The sequence below is a fragment of the Narcine bancroftii genome, chromosome 3, assembly GCF_036971445.1.
Source record: "Narcine bancroftii isolate sNarBan1 chromosome 3, sNarBan1.hap1, whole genome shotgun sequence".
Classification (NCBI taxonomy): domain Eukaryota; kingdom Metazoa; phylum Chordata; class Chondrichthyes; order Torpediniformes; family Narcinidae; genus Narcine; species Narcine bancroftii.
In genome coordinates, this window is record NC_091471.1 from 235,021,384 (window position 1) to 235,041,841 (window position 20,458).

The 20,458-nt window shown below is 54.4% G+C and overlaps 3 protein-coding genes across 5 annotated transcripts in view; all 3 read right to left on the minus strand.

The window, feature by feature from the left end:
• Positions 1–37: 37 nt before the first annotated feature.
• Positions 38–1,210, minus strand: LOC138756786 (uncharacterized). The gene has a single exon (XM_069923174.1). It carries the CDS (start codon positions 1,208–1,210, stop codon positions 38–40), a length of 1,173 nt encoding a protein of 390 aa, XP_069779275.1.
• Positions 1,211–2,354: 1,144 nt separating this feature from the next.
• On the minus strand, positions 2,355–4,316 carry LOC138756787 (uncharacterized). The gene is made up of 3 exons (XM_069923175.1): positions 3,861–4,316; positions 2,739–3,358; positions 2,355–2,652 (listed from the first exon to the last, which is right to left on the minus strand). Exons 1-3 carry the CDS (start codon positions 4,314–4,316, stop codon positions 2,355–2,357), a joined length of 1,374 nt encoding a protein of 457 aa, XP_069779276.1.
• Positions 4,317–5,680: 1,364 nt separating this feature from the next.
• Positions 5,681–20,458, minus strand: part of LOC138758318 (protein shisa-7-like) — a 39,969-nt gene continuing 25,191 nt past the window's right edge. The window contains exons 4-7 of one of the 3 annotated variants that reach the window (XM_069927067.1): positions 16,015–16,071; positions 15,647–15,715; positions 14,612–14,749; positions 5,681–7,018 (exon numbers count right to left, since the gene is read on the minus strand). In XM_069927067.1, coding sequence (XP_069783168.1) covers positions 6,819–7,018; positions 14,612–14,749; positions 15,647–15,715; positions 16,015–16,071 — 464 coding nt within the window. In that variant the 3' untranslated portion in view covers positions 5,681–6,818. Of the gene's footprint in view, positions 14,113–14,611; positions 14,750–15,646; positions 15,716–16,014; positions 16,072–20,458 lie in introns of all 3 variants that reach the window. The other 2 variants (XM_069927065.1, XM_069927066.1) reach the window with 2 other exon arrangements.

A 20,458-nucleotide genomic window follows, 5' to 3' on the forward strand; every position in this document is an offset into this window, starting at 1 on the left:
AGCAGAGGGGTCGGGGGGAGTGTGGTGGAGCGGGGGATCAGTGGTAGTACGGTGGAGCAGAGGGATCGGGGGAAGTGCTGTCGAGCGGGGTAGTGCGGTGGAGCAGAGGGATCTGGGGAGTGCAGTGGAGCAGAGTGATTGATGGAGAAGAGGAGTCGGGGGAGTACCATGGAGCAGACGGATCGGGCGAGCAGAGGCATCGGGAGTAGTGTGGTGGAGCAGAGGGATCGGGGAGTGCGGTGGAGCAGAGGACTCGGGGAGTGCGGTGGAGCAGAGGAATTGGGGGAGTGCGGTGGAACAGAGAGATCCTGGGGAGAGTGGTGGAGCAGAGGAATCGGGGGAAGTGCTGTCGAGCGGAGGAGTGCGGTGGAGCAGAGGGACCGGGTGAGTGTAGTGGAGCAGAAGGATCGGGGGGGGGGTGCTTTCGAGCGGAGGAGTGTGGTGGAGCAGAGTGATCGGTGGAGCAGAGGGATCGTGGGAGTACCATGGAGCAGACGGATCGGGCGAGCAGAGGCATCGGGGGAAGTGTGGTGGAGCAGAGGGATCGGGGATTGCTGTGGAGCAGAGGGAACGGGGGAGTGCGGTGGAGGAGAGGGATCGGGGGAGTGCGGTGGAGCAGTGGCATCGGGGGAGTGTGGTAGAGGAGAGGGAGGGCGGTGGAGCATGGGGAGTGGTGGAGCAGAGGGATCAGGGGGGTCGGGGAGTGCAGTGGAGCAGAGGGATCGGGGGTAGTGCGGTGGAGCAGATGGGTCGGGGGGAGTGCGGTGGAGCAGAGGGATCGGGGGAAGTGCTGTCGAGCGAGGTAGTGCGGTGGAGCAGAGGGATCTGGGGAGTGCAGTGGAGCAGAGTGATCGATGGAGGAGTCGGGGGAGTACCATGGAGCAGACGGATCGGGCAAGCAGAGGCATCGGGAGTAGTGTGGTGGAGCAGAGGGATCGGGGTGTGCGGTGGAGCAGAGGGATCGGGGTGTGCGGTGGAGCAGAGGGATCTGGGGAGAGTGTTGGAGCAGAGGGGTCGCGGGGAGTGCGGTGGAGCAGAGGGGTTGCGGGGAGTGCGGTGGAGCAGAGGGGTCAGGGGGAGTGTGGTGGAGAAGAGGAGTCGGGGGAGTGCGGTGGAGCAGAGTGATCGGGGAGTGCGTTGGAGCAGAGGGATCGGGGGAGAGTGGTGGAGCAGAGTGATCAGTGCAGCAGAGGGATCGTGGGAGTGTCATGGAGCAGACGGATCGGGCGAGAAGAGACATCGGGAGGAGTGTGGTGGAACAGAGGGATCGGGGGAGTGTGGTGGAGAAGAGGGATCGAGTGAGTGCGGTGGAGCAAGGGGAGTGCGGTGGAGCGGGGGGAGTGGTGGAGCAGAGGGATCAGGGGGAGTGCGGTGGAGCAGAGTTGTTGGTGGGGCGTGTGGTGGAGCAGGAGATCGGCGGGAGTGCGGGAGATTGGGGGTAGTGTGGTGGAGCAGAGTGATCGGGGGAGTGCGGAGGAGCAGAGGGATCAGGGAAGTGCGGAGGATCAGAGGGATCGGGGGAGTACGATGGAGCAGAGGGATCGGGGGAGAGCAGTGGAGCAGAGGGATCGGGGAGTGTGATGGAACAGAGGGATCGGGCAAGCAGAGGGATCGTGGGTAGTCCAGTGGAGCAGACAGATCGGGGTAGGTGCGGTGGAGTGGGGGAATCTGGGGGAGGAGTGGTGGAGTAGAGGGATGGGGGGATGTGGTAGAGAAGAGGGATCGGGTGAGCAGAGCGATCGAGGGAGTGCGGTGGAGCACAGGGATCGGGGGAGTGCGGTGGAGCACAGGGATCGGGGGAGTGCGGTGGAGCACAGGGATCGGGGGAGTGCGGTGGAGCACAGGGATCGGGGGAGTGCGGTGGAGCAGAGGGATCGGGGGAGTGCCGTGGTGCGAGGGGAGTGCGGTGGAGCAAGGGGAGTGCGGTGGAGCAGGTGGAGTGGTGGAGCAGAGGGATCGGGGGAGAACGGTGGAGCAGAGGGATCGGGGGGAGTGCGGTGGAGCAGAGAGGTCAGGGGAAAGCGGTGGAGCAGAGGGGTCAGGGGGAGTGCGGTTGAGCAGAGGAGTCAGCGGGAGTGCGGAGGAGCAGAGGGGTCAGGGGGAGTGCGGTGGAGCAGAGGGTTCAGGGGGAGTGCGGTGGAGCAGAGGGATCGGAGGAGTGCAGTGGAGCAGATGGATCGGGAGAGTGCGGTGGAGCAGAGGGAGTGGGGTGGAGCAGGGGGATCGGGCGAGTGCAGTGGAGCAGAGGTTTCGGGGGAGTGGGGTGGAGCAGAGGGATCGGGGAGTGTGATGGAACAGAGGGATCAGGCAAGCAGAGGGATCGTGGGTAGTCCAGTGGAGCAGACAGATCGGGGTTAGTGCGGTGGAGCGGGGGAATCTGGGGGAGGAGTGGTGGAGTAGAGGGATGAGGGGATGTGGTAGAGAAGAGGGATCGGGTGAGCAGAGCGATCGAGGGAGTACGGTAGAGCACAGGGATCGTGGGAGTGCGGTGGAGCACAGGGATCGGGGGAGTGCAGTTGAGCAGAGGGATTGGGGGAGTGCCATGGTGCGAGGGGAGTGTGGTGGAGCGAGAGGAGTGTGGTGGAGTGACAGGAGTCCGGTGGAGCGAGGGGAGTGTGGTGGAGCGAGGGGAGTGCGGTGGAGCAGAGGGATCTGGGGAGAGTGGTGGAGCAGAGGGGTCGCGGGGAGTGCGGTGGAGCAGAGGGGTCGCGGGGAGTGCGGTGGAGCAGAGGGGTTGCGGGGAGTGCGGTGGAGCAGAGGGGTCAGGGGGAGTGTGGTGGAGAAGAGGAGTCGGGGGAGTGCGATGGATCAGAGGGATCGGGGAGTGCGTTGGAGCAGAGGGATCGGGGGAGTGTGGTGGAGCAGAGTGATCAGTGCAGCAGAGGCATCGTGGGAGTGTCATGGAGCAGACAGATCGGGCGAGAAGAGACATCGGGGGGAGTGTGGTGGAACAGAGGGATCGGGGGAGTGCGGTGGAGAAGAGGGATCGAGTGAGTGCGGTGGAGCAAGGGGTGCTGTGGAGCGGGGGGAGTTGTGGAGCAGAGGGATCAGGGGGAGTGCGGTGGAGCAGAGTTGTTGGTGGGGCGTGTTTTGGAGCAGGAGATCGGCGGGAGTGCGGGAGATTGGGGGTAGTGTGGTGGAGCAGAGTGATCGGGGGAGTGCGGAGGAGCAGAGGGATCAGGGAAGTGCGGAGGATCAGAGGGATCGGGGGAGTACGATGGAGCAGAGGGATCGGGGGAGAGCAGTGGAGCACAGGGATCGGGGAGTGTGATGGAACAGAGGGATCGGGCAAGCAGAGGGATCGTGGGTAGTGCAGTGGAGCAGACAGATCGGGGTTAGTGCGGTGGAGCGGGGGAATCTGGGGGAGGAGTGGTGGAGTAGAGGGATGGGGGATGTGGTAGAGAAGAGGGATCGGGTGAGCAGAGCGATCGAGGGAGTGCGGTGGAGCACAGGGATCGGGGGAGTGCGGTGGAGCAGAGGGATCGGGGGAGTGCCGTGGTGCGAGGGGAGTGTGGTGGAGCGAGAGGAGTGTGGTGGAGTGACAGGAGTCCGGTGGAGCAAGGGGAGTGCGGTGGAGCAGAGGGAGCGGGGGGGGGGAGAGTGCGGTGGAGCAGAGGGAGCGGGGGAGTGCGGTGGAGCAGAGGGAGTGAGGGGAGTACGGTGGAGCAGAGGGATCGGGGGAGTGCGGTGGAACGAGAGGAGTGTGGTGGAGCGAGAGGAGTGCGGTGGAGCAAGGGGAGTGCGGTGGAGCAGAGGGAGCGGGGGAGTGCGGTGGATCAGAGGGAGCGGGGAGAGTGCGTTGGAGCAGAGGGAGCGGGGGAATGCAGTGGAGCAGAGGGAGCGGGGGAGTGCCGTGGTGCGAGGGGAGTGTGGTGGAGCGAGAGGAGTGTGGTGGAGTGACAGGAGTCCGGTGGAGCAAGGGGAGTGCGGTGGAGCAGAGGGAGCGGGGGAGTGCGGTGGAGCAGAGGGATCGGGGGAGTGCGGTGCAGCGAGAGGAGTGCGGTGGAGCGAGAGGAGTGCGGTGGAGCAAGGGGAGTGCGGTGGAGCAAGGGGAGTGCGGTGGAGCAGAGGGAGCGGGGGAATGCGGTAGAGCAGAGGGAGCGGGGGAATGCGGTGGAGCAGAGGGAGCGGGGGGAGTACGGTGGAGCAGAGGGATCAGGGGGTGTGCGGTGGAGCAGAGGGATCGGGGGAGTGTGGTGGAGCAGAGCGGTCAGGGGAGCAGAGGGATCGGGGGAGTGTGATGGAGCAGAGTAATCGGTGGAGCAGAGGGATTGCGGGAGTGGCATGGAGCAGACGGATGAGGACAGCAGAGGCATCGGGAGGAGTGTGGTGGAACAGAGGGATCGGGGGAGTGCGGTGGAGCAGAGGGGTCGGGGGAGTGCGGTGGAGCAGAGGGGTCGGGGGAGTGCGGTGGAGCAGAGGGATCGGCGGAGTGCGGTGGAGCAGAGGGATCGGGGGAGTGCGGTGGAGCAGAGGGATCGGGGGAGTGCGGTGGAGCAGAGGGATCAGGGGGAGTGCAGTGGAGTAGTGGCATCGGGGGAGTGTGGTGGAGCAGAGGCATCTGGGGGAGTGCAGTGGAGCGGGGGAATATGGTGGAGCCGAGGGGTCGGGGAGTGCGGTGGATCGAGGGGAGTGCGGTGGTGCAGAGGGAGCGGGGGGGAGAGTGGTGGAGCAGAGGGGGCGGGGGGAGTGCGGTGGAGCAGAGGGAGCGGTGGGAGTGCGGTGGAGCAGAGGGATCAGGGGGAGTGCGGTGGAGCAGAGGGATCGGGGGAGTGCGGTGGAGCAGTGGCATGGGGGGAGTGTGGTGGAGCAGAGGGATCGGGGGGAGTGCGGTGGAGCAGAATGATCAATAAATACTGGTGCTTAATACCTTGAAAATGTGGTCACAGATATTGCGGCTGCTCAAAATGTCTTCTCGCACTTTGGCCTTATCAGTCAGTGTCGAGTTCAGTCGTTGGGTTGTCATGTTGCAGTTAACAATGACAACCCTCCACTACACATTAACAGCTCTGTCGTGGAGAGTAGCAGATTCTTGTCCTTCATTTAATTCATGTCTGATCATGGGCGCACATTTCCTCACCTATCAGGAATGTGCAACAGTGAATGCACTTATGAGAAGATTGTTGAGGGCAAAGCTACCGGCCACCATTTTGTCAATGAATTGCTCACCAGAGGACTTAAGGTTGGTGATGGGGGTTTCGGTGTCGGGGGAGAATTTAACAGTGACCGCAGCGGATGCGTGAAATGGGCTGTTGGTGGGATGGGTTGGTTAGGGACTATTGCAATGTTTGAGGGAGCACTATGCGTAGTTCCCTGTCTCTGTCTCCCACACCAGGAATATCGTGAACAGTTCCCCGTCCCAGTACCACACACCGGGAGCACCGTGCACCAGGAGCACTTTGTACAGTTCCCGTCTCCATACCCCACACCGGGAGCACTTTGCACAGTTCCCATCTCCGTACCCCACACCGGGAGCACTGTGCACAATTCCGTCGCTGTGTCCCACACTGGGAGCACCATGCACAGTTCCCCGTCTCCGTACCGCACTCCGGGAGCACTTTGCACAGTTCCCATCTCCATACCCCACACTGGGTGCATTGTGCACAATTCTCATCTCTATAATCCCACATTGGGCATTGCTGTCTGCATCCCTGGGGTCAGAGCAAGCCAGTAAAAGAGATACACGAATCAAATTTATTTCATTCAAAACACAGACAGCTCTGGACACAAAACAATTTGAGAATTAAAATCGCTTCGTCCCCTCCCACAGTACCCCGCCCCCCCACACCCTGGATATGAGATGTCGGCAGGAGGGGGAGCATCTTCTGTGAATCCAATATAAAGCCTCTTTAGCTAAAATTGGTGTTACAAATCTCCACAAGACAGATTAAAATAGCGACGATCTGTTGTTATAAAAGTCCAAACCAGTTTTAAAAAAGAATTGGAGCGGAGGGTGGGGAGTTTGGGTCACTGCTGCAGTTTTCTGTGAGTTGTTTGATCTGGCAAACACCAGCTTCAGCCCCCCTCCCTCCTCCCCGCCCCCCTCTCTCCTCTCTGCCCCTTCCTCTCTCCCTCCTCCCTGACACCTCTCTCTCCTCTCTGCCCCTCCTCTCCCTCCTGCCTGACCCCTCATCTCTGCCCCTTCCTCTCTCCCTCCTCTCTGCCCCTCCTTCTCTCCCTCCTGCCTGACCCCTCTCTCTCAGCCCGTCCTGCACGAGGACTCCCAGATCCTTTTACATCTGGGGATTTTCAATTTTCTCTCCCATTAAGAAAACAGTCTGCCCGTTTATTTTTTCTGTGTGACAGTCCACTTTCCGACACTATTTCATTTCCCACCTCTCTGCCCATTCTCTGTCCTTCTGCAGCCTCTGTATTTTCTCCTTTCATCTCCATCCCTCCTCTCCACCCCCTTCTCTTTCTCTAACTCTCTCCTCACTGCCTGTCCTTCCCTCCTCAATGCCCCTCCCTCCTCTCTGCCCCTCCTCCTCTGCTCTCTCCCTTCTCCCCCTCCTCTCTCTACTCTGCCCCTCCCTCCCTTCTGCCTCTCTGCTCTGCCCTTCCCTCCCTCCTTCTCTGCCCCTACCCTCCCTTCCTCTCCTCTCCCCCTCCCTATGTTCTTTCCCTCCTTCCTGCTCCTCTCTCCCTCCACCCTTTCTCTGCCCCATCCCCTTGCTCCTCCTATCCCTCCTTCCTTCTCTCTACCTCTCTCTTCATTCAGGAGACCATTCACCCCATTGAGTCTGCCTTGCCCTGAGTTGATCCAGTCTCCCACTCAGCCCCACTGTCCAGCCTTCTCCCCACACCCTTTCATGCCCTGGCTACTCAAGAATCCACATTAAACCCACCCAAGGCCCAGCCTCCACAACCGCCCGTGGCAACAGATTCCCCACCCTCCAGATGAAGAAATTCCTCCACGTCTCCGTTCTCAGCGGGCGGCCTTCAATCCGGAAGTTGTGCCCTCTTGTCCCGGACTCTCCCACCGAGGGAAACAAACTTTTCACATCAACTCTGTCCACACCTTTCAACGTTCAAAATGTGTCAATGAGATTCCCCCTCATTCTCCTAAATTCCAGCGAACACAAGCCAAGATCCGTCAAACGCTCCTTCCATTCCCAGAATCGTCTTGATGAACCTCCTCTGAACCCTCTCCAACATCAGCACATCCTTTTGGAAATGAGCCCAAAAATGCTCCCAACACTCCACATGAGGAGCTCAGCAGGGCCTTATAAAGCCTCCACATCACATCCCTACCCTTGTAATCTATTCCTTCTGAAACGAACGCCAGCATCGCATTTGCTTTCTTCACCACTGACTCAACTTGCAAGTTTCCCTTCAGGCCGTCCCTCACGAGGACTCCCAGGTCCTTTTACATCTGGGGATTTTCAACTTTCTTTCCCATTAAGAAAACAATCTGCCCATTTATTTTTTCTGTGCGACAGTCCACTTTCCGACACTATTTCATTTCCCACTTCTCTGCCCATTCTCTGTCCTTCTGCAGCCTCTGTAATTTCTCGATCCTATCTGATCCTCCTCCAACTTCTGTATCATCTGCAGGAACTAAGAACCCTGCCCTAATTTCTCACCCCCCCCACCCTCACTAACCCCAGGATCACTGGGCAGTGACAGGAAGCAGGGAGCCTGGCTGATTTCCGCCTCCCCTCTAACCCTGGGGTCACTGGGCAGTGAAGGGGACCAGGAACCCTGGCTGATTTCCCCCCTCCCCCAACCCCAAGGTCACTGGGAAGTGACGGGGATCAGGAACCCTGGCTAATTTCACCCCCTCTAACCCCGGGGTCAGTGGGCAGTGACGGGGAACAATAACCCTGATTGATTCCCCCCTCTCTCTAACCCTGGGGTCAGTGAGCAGTGACGGGGAGCAGGAACCCTGGCTTATTATCCCCTCTCTCTCTAACCCCAGGGTTAACAGGGCAGTGATAGACTATAAGAGCAGGAATAGGCCATTCAGCCTATTGAGCCTGCCCCACCATTCAGCCACTCAGCCCCTCTGCATGCATTCTCGCCATAACCTTTGATGCCCTGCCTTAAATATACCTATATTTGGATCATTCTCATCACCCAGTGACTCCTGTCAGACGGAGGGTGGGGATAGGGAGGGCATGGATTTTGGAGCCCTGTGCATCCAATTAGAGGCCACAGACAATATAATATAACCAAATAACAATTTCAGCACAGAAACAGGACAATTCAGCCCTTCTTGTCCATGCTGAACACCTTCTCACCTAATCCCACTGACCTGCACTCGGCCCATAACCCTCCACACTTCTCTCGTCCATATACCTGTCCACCTTTTTCTTAAATATTAAAATCCAGCCCACATCTACCACTTTGGCCGGAAGCTTATTCAACATTTCCACCACCCTCTGAGTGAAGAAATTTCCCCTATACTTTTTCACCTTCAAACTCAATCCATGTTCTCTTGTTAGAATCAACCCCTCTCAATGGAAATAACCACTCCACATTTACTCTATCTGTCCCTCTCATCATTTTAAACACCTCTATCAAAACACCCCTCAATCTTCTACACTCCAGGGAATAAAGTCTGAGCCTGTTTAACCTTTCCCTGTAGCTCAAACCCAGGCAACATTCTTTTAAATCTTCTCTGCACTCTGTCCATTCTGTTTACATCCTTCCTAAAGGACACTCTTCTGATGCCCAATGGATGCTCTTGGCTGGCTCTGAGACATCCGACTGTAGGGGATCTCCCTCCGCAATGTCCGACTGTAGGGGATCTCCTGCAATGTCAGACTTTAGGGAAATCCACAACATCCGATTGTAGGGGAACCGTAATGTCTGTAGGGGATCAATCCCTCTCTAAAATGCCTGACGGTAGGAGAATTCCCTCTACAGTCCAACTGTCGGGAAGCTCCGCAATGTCCAACTACAGGACTGTAGGAGATCTCCCTCGCAATGTCCGACTGTTGGGGATCTTCTTCCACAGTGTCTGTAGGGGATCGATCTTTCTACAATGTCCAACTGTAGGGGATCTTCATCCACAATGTCCACAGAATCCAACTTTAGGGGATTTTCCTCCACAGTGTACAACTGTAGAGAACTCCGTGATTTCTGATTATAGGTCTGACTGTAGGAAATCTCACTCCACAATGTCAGAACGTAAGGGAACTCCACAAAGTCCAACAGTAGGGGAACTCACTCCACAATGTCTGGCTGTTGGGATCTCTCTTCGCAATGTCTGACTGTAGGGGAACTCCACAATGTACTTCTGTCAGGGATGTCCCTCCACAATATCTGACTGTTGGAGATCTCTCTCGGCAATGTCTGACTGCAGGGAGCTCCACAATGTCCGACTGTAGGGGAATTCCCTCTGCAATGTCTAGCTGTAGGAGATCTCCATCTGCAATGTCTGACTGTAGGCAACTCTGCAATGTCTGATTCTAGGGGAAAATCCACAATGACCAATGGTAGGGGATCTCACTCTGCAATGACTGACTGTAGGGAACTCCACAATGTCTGACTGTAGGAATTTCCCTCTGCAATGTCTAACTGTAGGGGATCTCTGCAATGCCCTACTGTATGGAAATCCACATTGTCTGACCATAGGGAATCTCCCTCTGCAATGTCCGACCATAGGGGAACTCTGCAATGTCCGACTGTAAAGGTCCTCCCTTCTCAATGTTTGACTGTAGGGGAGGTCCCTCCACAATGTCTGACTGTAGGGAGCTCCACAATATCTGACTATAGGGGAACTCCCTCTGCAATGTCCATCTGTATGGGATCTCCCTCTGCAATGTCCAGCTGTAGGAGATCTCCCTCCACAATGTCTGAATGTGGGGTAACTTCACAATGTCTAACTGTAAGGGATCTCCTTCCACAATGTTGACTGTAGGGGACTCCCTCCACAATGTCCAATTCTAGAGAAACACCGCAATGTGGGCTGAAATATGGCAGATGGAGTTTAATGTAGATAAGTGTAAAGTGCATAATTTTGGGAAGAATAATCAAAGCAGGACGTATGGAGTGAAGGGGAGGGCATTGAGAAATACAGAGGAACCGAGGGATCTTGGAATAACGGTTCAGTGTTCTTTGAAAGTGGATTCTCATGTGGATAGGGTGATGAAGAAGGCTTTTGGTAGGCCTTTATAAATCATAGCATATTATATTGGAGCTGGGAGGTGATGTTGAGACTGTTCAAGGCATTGGTGAGGCCAGGTTTGGAATACTGTAATACTGTGTGCAATTCTGGTCTCCAAATTATAGGAAGGATATCAATAAGGTAGAGAGGGTGTAGAGAAGATTTACTAAAATGTTGCCTGGATTGCAGTATCTGGAATACAGAGAAAGATTGAGTAGACTGGGTCTATATTCATTGGTGCGTAGAAGGTCGAGGGGGGATTTGATAGGGATATTTAAAATTACAAGGGGGATAGACAGATTAGATGTGAATAGGCTCTTCCCCTTGAGGGTAGGGGAGATTGGAACGAGGGGGCATAAGTTAAGGGATGGAAGGTAAAAGATTAGAAGTTATGTGAGAAGAAGTTTCTTCACTCAAAGAGTGGTGGCTGAGGGGAATGACCTTCTGGAAGAGGTAGTTGCAGCTGGGTCAATTTTGTCATTTAAGAGAAGGTTGGATGAGTGCATGGATGTGAGGAGATTGGAGGGTTATGGACAGGGAGTGGATAGGTGGGACTAGAGGGGTCGAGATGGCCTCTTTCCGGACAGTAATTGTTATATGGTTATGCAGAATCTCCCTCCACAATGTCCAACTAGAAGATCTCCCTTTGCAATGTCCAACTGTAGGAGATCTCCCTCCACAATGTCCAACTACAGGATCTCCCTCCACAATGTCCAGCTAGAGGATCTCCCTCCACATTGACCAACTAGGCGATATCCCTCTGCAATGTCCAACTGTAGGGGATCTCCCTCCACAATGTCCATCTAGAGGATCTCCCTCCACAATGTCCAACTCTAGGGGATCTCCCTCTACAATGTCCAACTAGAGGATCTTCCTCCGCAGTCCAAATGTAGGGGATCTCCCTCCGCAATGTCCAACTGTAGGGGATCTCCCTCTGCAATGTCCAAATAGAGGATCTTCCTCTGCAATGTCCAACTGTAGGGGATCTCCCTCCACAATGTCCAACTAGAGGATCTCCCCCCGCAATGTCCAACTCTAGGGGATCTCCCTCCACAATGTCCAACTAGAGGATCTCCCTCCGCAACATACAACTGTAGGAGATCTCCCTCCACAATGTCCAACTAGAGGATCTCCCTCCGCAGTCCAAATGTAGGGGATCTCCCTCCAGAATGTCCAAATGTAGGGGATCTCCCTCCACAATGTCCAACTAGAGGATCTCCCTCCACAATGCCCAAATGTAGGAGATCTCCCTCCGCAATGTCCAACTAGAGGATCTCCCTCCGCAATGTCCAGCTGTAGGGGATCTCCCTCCATAATGTCCAAATAGAGGATCTCCCTCTGCAATGTCCAACTGCAGGGGATCTCCCTCTGCAATGTCCAACTGTAGGGGATCTCCCTCTGCAATGTCCAACTGTAGGGGATCTCCCTCTGCAATGTCCAACTGTAGGGGATCTCCCTCCTCAATGTCCAACTAGAGAATCTCCCTTTGCAATGTCCAACTAGAGGATCTCCCTCTGCAGTCCAAATGTAGGGGATCTCCCTCCAAATGTCTAACTGTAGGGGAACTGTATGATGTCTGAATGTAGGGGATCTCCTTCCACATTGTCTGACTGTAGAGGAACTCCAACCGGAATGTCCAGCTGTAGGGGATCTCTCTCTGCAATGAATGACTGTGGGGAACTCCACAATGTATGACTGTAGGCAACTCCGCAATGTCTGACTCTAGGGGAAACTCCACAATAACCGATGGTAGGGGATCTCACTCTGCAATGTCTGACTGTAGGGAACTTCACAATGTCTGAAGATAGGGATTTCCCTCTGCAATGTCTAACTGTAGGGCATCTCCCTCTGCAATGTCTAACTGTAGGGCATCTCCCTCATTAATGTCCGACTGTATGGGATCTCACTCTGCAATGCCCAACTATATGGAATCCACATTATCTGACTGTAGGGAATCTCCCTCTGCAATGTCTGACCATAGAGGAACTCCCCAATGTCCGACTGTAAAGGATTTCCCTCCTCGATGTCTGACTAGGGGATCTATGCAATGCTGATTGTAGGTAACTCCATAATGTCTGACTATAGGGGATCTCCCTCTGCAATGTCTGATCATAGAGGAGGTCCCTCCACAATGTCCAACTGTAGGGGATCTTCCTCCACAATGTCTGACTCTAGGGAGCTCCACAATATCTGAATGTAGGGGAACTCCCTCCGCAATGTCAACTGTAGGAGATCTCCCTCTGCAATGTCTGCCTGTAGATCTACGCAATGCTGACTGTAGGGAACTCCATAATGTCTGACTATAGGGGATTTCATTCCACAATGTCCGACTCTTCGGAGCTCCCTCCACAATGTCCGGCTGTAGGGGATCTCCCTCCACGATGTCTGACTGTTAGAGATCTCTCTCCGCAATGTCCGACTATACGGGAACTTCATAATGTACAACTATAAGGGGTCTCCCTTCACAATGTCCGATTGTAGGGGGATCTTCCTTCTCTCCACAATGTCCAACTGTAGGGGGATTTCCTTTCACAATGATTGACTGTAGGGGAACTTCCTCTGCAATGTCTGGCTAGGGGAATTCTGATATGTCTGGCTCTAGGGGGAATCTCCCTCTGCCTATTTGACTGTGGGGAACTCTACACTGTCTAGCTGTAGAGAACTCTACACTGTCTGGCTGTAGGGAATCCACCCGCAATGTCCAACTGTAGGGGATCTCCCTCCGCAATGTCCGTCTGTAGGAATTCCACAATGTATGACTGTAGGCAACTCAGCAATGTCCAAATCTAGGGGAATCTCCACAATGACCAAAGGTAAGGGATCTACCTCTGCAATGTCTGACTGTAGGGTATCTCCCTCCTCAATGTCCAACTGTATGGAATCTCACTCTGCAATATCTGACTGTAGGGGAACTCTGCAATGACTGAGGATCTCCCTCCACAATGTCTGACTGTAGGGGATCTATGCAATGCTGACTGTTGGGAACTCCACAATGTCTGACTGTGGGGGAAACTCTGCAACATTCAACTATGGGATCTCCTTCTGCAATGTCTAACTAGGGGATCTCCTTCTGCAATATCTAACTAAGGGATCTCCCTCTGCAATGTCTAACTGTAGGGAATCTCCCTCCACGATATCCAACTGTAGGGATCTCCATCCACAATGTCCGACTGGATTGTGTCAGAAGGAAACCTCTGCCTTGCACCCCAGGAGGGGATGTTGAGATGGGGAGATCAGGGACAGGCCTCAGAGGGGGAGGAGTAGGGGTCACAAGTCTCAGATGGAGGGGAAGGGAAGGAAGTACCTTGGATGGATGGGGAGGGAGGTGAGGAGGGGAAAACAGCCCTGAGACGGAGGGAAAGGGGGGAAACAGACCTCGGACAGAGGGGGAGGTGGGGAACTGCTCTTAGATGGAGGGGGAGGGGAAACAGATCTCGGATGGGGGGGAGCAGCTCTCAGATGGAGGGGGAGGAGGAAACAGCCCTGGGAGAGAGGGGTGTTAGGGAACAGCCCTGGGGTGGAGGGGGAACAGTTCTTGGAGAGGCTAGGCCCTCAGACAGTGACCTCAGCCTTGCCCCCAGCCCGTCCTTGGGTTGCTGGGTGTCCGGGGATGAAGTGCAGCTGCTCCACGGTGCTGTGCCGCTTGGTAGCGAAGGCCTGCCTCCTCTGTGCTGGTCCAGGAAGGCCACGTGGGCTGCAGGCCCCTCCGCCCACTGCTGTGCCCTGGGACAGGGTCTTGTGGGGCAGGGCATAGGGGGAGGCAGTGCCCCGGCGTTCGGGTGAGAGGAGGCGCTCACGGGATCCAGCTGTGCCAGGGCGGGGGGCAGGGGGAGCCGGTTCCCAGCCCAGTAGCCGGTCCTGTGACATGACCCGGCGTGGGTTGAAGGTGGGACAGGCCTCGCGGGGCTCGGCTCGGCGGCGTGGGGGGAGGGGCAGAGTCCCACGGGCTGATAGCTCAGCCATGAGGCGCCGCTTGCAGCAGTCATCCACGTCCTTGGCGGCTGTGGGGAGAGGGGGGAGGAATCAGCAAGGTGGAGGGGTTGGACCAGTCCCAGCATGCCCTGCAATGGTGACAGCATGCACTGCAATGCCACCAATCCCAGCATTCACTGCAATGCCACCAATCCCAGCATTCACTGCACCAGCCCCAACATGCACTGCAACACCACTAATTCCAGCATGCACTGCATTGGTTATGCACTGCAATGCCACCAATCCCGACATGCCCTGCAATGGTGCCAGCAAGGACCATGGTGCCCTGTCCCAGTAGGCACCACAACACCATCAATCCCAGCAAGCACTGCACCCAGCAGGCACCACAACACCATCAATCCCAGCAAGCACTTCAGCACCACCAATCTCAGCATGCCCTGCCCCTGTGCCAATCCCACCATGCCATGCACCAGTGCCAACATGCACTGCAACGTCACTGCAGGTACCAATCCCTGCACCACTGCCCCTCCCCTCCGCCCAGCATGCCCCTTGGCCCTTGTTCCTCACCCAGCCTCCGCAGGGAGGAGTAGCGGCTCATGTCATGCCGGACTGCAGCCTCGTAGGTTGGGGGCAGGTGGGCAAGATTATGGTAGGAGCAGGAGGTCATCAAGGCTGGCCGGGTGTGGAGCTGGTGTCGAGAGCGATCTGCGGCAAGGAGAAGGTTAGAAAGGGTCACAGATACAGTCAATGGGTCACAGTGAGCGTCACAGGGTCACAGAGGGGGTCATGAGGTCACTGAGAGGGTAATGGTGTTACAGATACAGTCACTGGGTTGCAGAGAGCATTATAGGGTCACAGAGAGGGTCACGAGGATCATGGTGTCTCAGATATAGTCACTGGGTCAGAGAGAGGGTCATGAGGTCACTGAGGGTCATGGTGTCACAGATACAGTCATTGGATCACTGAAAGGGTTACAGGGTCACTGAGTGGGTCGTGGGGTTACTGAACAGATCACAGGGTGACAGAGAGCGTCACAGAGGGTGTCTGACAGGGTCAAAGAGTCACAGAGAGGGTCACATGGTCAGAGCTGCAGGGAGGGTGTTACTGGGTCAGAGGGTCAGGTAATACTATCTCTGTGTTTGGCTGGCCCATCTCCTCCCTGTAACCCCTCCCCTAGAATCCCTCAATAAAGGCAATTTCACCCAAGTCCCTCCTTAGGTATGAATCCTGGAACCTGACCAGCAACTGGAGCCTGTGTCCAGTCTTATTTTAATAAAAGCCTATCATCTAGTAACTAGTCTTTTGGGGTTATTGATAGCGTATCAACAGGGTCAGAGAAGGTCCCAGAGTAAGAGAGAAGGTCACAGGATCAGAGGGAGTCACAGGGAGGGTATCAGGATCAGAGAGGGTCACAGGCTCAGGGAGCAGCAGGAAGAAGGTTAAGGTTGAAGAATTGGGGAGTGGCAGTGACGAGGTTAACCCCTCTGACAGGGGTGTGTTGGGGGTGAGAGTTAATCCCTCCATTGTGTGTGTGTGTGTGTGTGTGTGTGTGTGTGTGCGTGCGCGCGCGCGGGGTATGGGGGGGATCCACAGGTCACTTACCCAGGGGCAGAGTCCCAGTGTGCGATGGACTGGAGAGGGGCAGGTGTTTGTAGTTATGGCAGGGGTTACCTGGGGAGGGAGAACATTGAGAGTCATTCACATGGTGGTCTCCACCTCCCCAAGGACCCCACATTCACCCTGCGCTGGAAGCCAGAACCCAAGCCCACACTCGACTGGTGCCGCAGCACCTCCCCTTCCCCCTCTCCTTCCCTCCCCTTCCCGTCCCCATCCCCTCCCCTCCCCTCCTCCTCCTCCTCCACTTCACCTTCCCCTCCCCTCCTCCTCCCTCTCCACCTCCCCCCTCTCCACCCCCTCTCACCCTCCTCCCCTATCCCCCCACCCCCTCCCCCCACAAAGCTGAACCCCACCTTGCAGGTGCTTGGGTGCAGTGTCTGACGGCTGATAGCGTCCCTGGGAGCACTGACCTGCAGGAGGAGGGGAGCAGAGAGAGAGGTGTGACCACAAGCTCTCACACTTCAGGGTAGTACAATTCAGGTCCTTTGGCTCACAAGGTTGTACTGTCCCTTCTAAACACTCCACCCCTCCCTCACACCAATAACTCTCCATTTCTCTTCCATCCAAGTGTCTGTCTAAGAGTCTTCTAAATGCCCCCAATGTTCCAGCCCCCACCACCATCCCTGGCCAGGTGTTCCAGGCCCCCACAATTCTCTGTGTAAAAAAACTTCCCTCCCTTCACTTTGGTGGTATTTGGTACTGTCACCCTGGGAAACAGGTGCTGACCATCCACCCTGTCACTGCTTCTCAGAATCTTGTCAACCTCTATCAAGTCTCCTCTCATCCTTCTACACTCCAAAAGGAAAAGTCCCAGCTCTGCTAATCTTGCCTCGTAAGACTTGTTCTCCAATCCAGGCACAGTCCTGGTCAATCTCCTCTTCCCCCCTCTCCACTCTGTAATGAGACGACAGGAATGGAATGCAATATTTTCTGGATCCACCAGACATTATTGAGCTGAAATCAATCCTCTGACTAATGAAGCCCAAAGGCCTTCTTAACTATCCTACCAACCTGTGCAGAGACCTTCAGAGATCTGTGGAAATGGATCTCAAGTTCTTCCCGGCCCCGAAGCATATACATCTCAGAGTATTAGCATGGATAGAGGGTTGGTTAACCAATAGAAAGCAGAAAGTTGGGGTGCAGGGGTGATTTTCTGGTTGGCAATTGGTGGTGAACGGGGTGCCGCAGGGGTCAGTGCTGGGCCTGTAACAGATCATGATATACACTAACGATTGGGAAGGGGGGACAGAGAGTCATGTATCTAAGCTTGCTGATGACACTAAATTGAGAGGAAAAGCAAATTGTGGAGAGGATTCGGAGAGTGTGCAGGGAGATAGAGATAGGTTAAGTGAGTGGGCAAGGGCCTGACAGATGGAGTATAATGTTGACAAATGTGAAAAAAAATACACAATTTCAGATGATTATCTAAATGGAAAGTTATTGCAGCACGCTGCCGTGCAGAAGGACCTGGGAGGGCTGGTGCGTGAATTGCAAAAGGTTGGTTTGCAGGTGTGGCGGCTAGCAAGAAGGCAGATGGGACGCTGGCCTTCATTGCCGGAGGGATGGAATTTAGGAGCAGGGAGGTCCTGCTGCAACTGTACCAGGTACTTGTGAGGCCACATCTGGAGAACTGGGTGCAGTTCTGGTTTCCTTACTTGAGGAAGGACTTACTGGCTCTGGAGGTGGTGCAGAGGGGGTTCACCAGGTTGATTCCAGGAATGAGGGGGTTGGCCTAGGAGGAGAGATTGAGTCGTCTGGGACTGGACTCACTGGAATTTAGAAGAATGAGAGGGATCTTACACAAACATAAAATTCTGGAAGGCAAAGGTAAGATGAAGGTAGGTATGTTGTTGCCATTGGTGGAGGAGACTAGAACTCGGGGATGTAGCCTCAAGATCCAGGGGAGTAGATTTAGGACGGAGATGAGGAGGAACTATTTTTCCCCAGAGGGTGGATCTGTGGAATTTGCTGCCCATTGAAGCAGTGGAGGCCACCTGAGTAAATATAAGGCAAGGTTGCAAACGTCAGGAGGCAGGTAGCTGGGTGACTGTTAGGAGCGGGAAGGGGAATAGGCAGTCAGGGCAGAGCATCCCTGTGGCTGTTCCCCTCGATAATAAGTATACTGTTTTGGATATTGTTGAGGTGGGGGGTGGAGAACGATCTTCTAGGGACGTCCTAATGGTTGGGTCTCTGGCACAGGATCTGGCCCCTCGTCTCAGAAAGGAAGGGAGGTGAAGAGGAGAGCTATAGTGACTGGGGATTTGTTGGTTAGACAAACAGATAGGAGGTTCTGTGAATGAGATTGAGACTCCCAGATGGTATATTGCCTCACAGGTGCCAGCGCCAGGGACATCTGAGACTGAGTCCACAGCATTCTGAAGTAGGAGGGTAGCAGCCAGATGTCGTGATCCACGTTGGTACCAATGTCATAGATAGGAATAAGGATGAGGTCCTGAAGAGGGAATATAGGTCAAGAACTTCAAATTCCTGGCTGTCAACATCTCTGAGGATCTGTCCCGGAGCCTCCACGTTGATGAAATCACAAAGAAGACTCATCAGTGGCGAGACTTTGTGGAGATTCGGTCGGTCACTGAAGTCTCTCGTAAACCTCTACCTGGACCGTGGAGAGCATTCTAGCTGGTTCCATCACTGCCTGGTACGGAGGCACCAACTCTTAGGACAAGAATAAACTCCAGACGATTGTTCACTCGGCCTGTGACATCATGGGCACCGGACCTCACTCCATCGAGGACATCAACATGAGCTGGGGTCTTCAAAAAGCAGCCTCTATCCTCAAAGACCCCATCACCCCCCCCCCCCCCCCACCCAGGCCTTGCCCTCTTCACTTTGCTACCATCAGGGAAAGGTTCCAGGAGCCTAAAGACGAGCATCAGTGGGATAAGGACAGCTTCTTCCCCGCTGCCATCAGATTCCGGAATGATCCATGAACCACAGGCACTGTCTGACTTTTTGTGCACTGTTATTGTTTTTTTAATGTGGTGAGATGGTTATAATATGAATGTTTGCTCTTTGACGCTCCTTCAAAACATCAAATTTCATGTCTTGTTCATGACAATAAATCCTGATTCTGAGGAAGGAAACTCAAGGGTGGTAATCTTGGGATTGCTGCCTGTGCCACACGCCAGTGAGGGTAAGAATGGGAAGTTGTGGCAGATGAATGGGTGGCTGACGAGTTGGGGCAGGGGTGCAGATTTACGGATCATTGGGATCTCTTCTGGAGAAGGTCTGATCTGTACAAAAAGGACAGGCTGCACCTGAACTGGAGAGGGATCAATGTCTTGGTGGGCAGATTTGCTCGAGCTGTTGGGGAGAATTTAAACTAGTTTGGCAGGGGATGGGAGAGAATAAGGCAAAGGTGGAAAGGTGTTGTGGATTTGTGAGGAAGGACAGACAGGGGTAAATGTCAGTTGGAGGGGGTGATGTGTCTATTTCAATGCTCAGAGTATTAGGAATAAAGAGGATGAACTTAAAGCATGGATCAGTACATAGAACTATGATGTGGCTGTTACAGAAACTTGGTTGGAGGAAGGGCAGGATCGGCTGATGCAGTACTGAGGATTTTGGTCTTTTAAAAGGGGAGGGGAGTAGCATTACTGGTCAGGGATAGAATCACAGCTGTAGAAAGGGAGGATGCTGTAGAGCAAGTGTCTACAGAGTCAGTGTGGGAGGAAGTCGGAAGGCCAAGTAGCCCTTGGGATCTGAGGAACAGATAAGCAGACAGATTTTGGAATGGTGCAGAAATTTCAGGGTTGTTGTCATAGTAGACTTCAACTTTCTAAATATTGACTGGCACCTTCTGATTCCAAGAGGGATAGATGGGACAGAATTTGTCAGGTGTGATCAAGAAGGATTCCTGACATAGCTGATGAGGCCATACTGAATCTAATACTGGATAATAAACCTGGTCAGGTGGCAGACCTCTCTTTGGGGGAATGTTTCAGTGATGGTGACCACAATGCCCTGAGCTTTATCATAACTATTGACGAGGTTAAAAGCAGACAAAATGGGAACATGTTTAATTGGGGAAGGGCTAACTACAATGGGATGAGGCAGGAACTAGGAAGAGTAAATTGGGAACAGAAGAAAGCACAGAAGTAATGTGGAGGAAGTTTAGGGACCACTTAATCATGGGTTCAAGATCAGTTTGTCCCACTGGGTCAGGGATGGTAGGGAAAATGAACCGTGGCTGATGAAGTTGGTCAGGCAGCTCGTCAAGTGGAAGAAAGAAGCTTACATTAGATATAGGAGGCAGGAAACAGGAAAGACTCATGAGAAGTCTATCGTAGCCAGGAAGGAACTCGAGAAAGGACTTAGGAAAGCTGGAAGGGCGCATGAGAGGGCCTTGGCATGTAGAATTAAGGAACACCCCAAGGCGTCCTATGCATACGTGAAGAGCAGAAGGATGCCGAGAATGAAGGTGGGACTGCTAAAGGATCAAGGAAGCAACATGTGTCTGGAGGTGGAAAAGGTTGGAGAGGTCCTAAATTAATACTTTGCTTCTGTATTTACCAGAGAAAAGGACCTTGACCAGGGTGAGGTCACAGGCTTGTGTGCTCAACAATGTACAGATTAAGGAAGAGGAAGTGTTTGGATCTTCTTAAAAACATCCATATTGATGTCCCTGGGGCCGGATGCGATTATAGCCCTGGTTGCTATGAGGTGAAGGAAGAGATCGCTGGGGCAGTGGCGATGATCTTTGATTCCTCCTTGGTCACAGGGGAGGTGCCGGAGGGTTGGAGAACGGCAAATGTAGTTGCCTTGTGCAAAGCAGGTAAT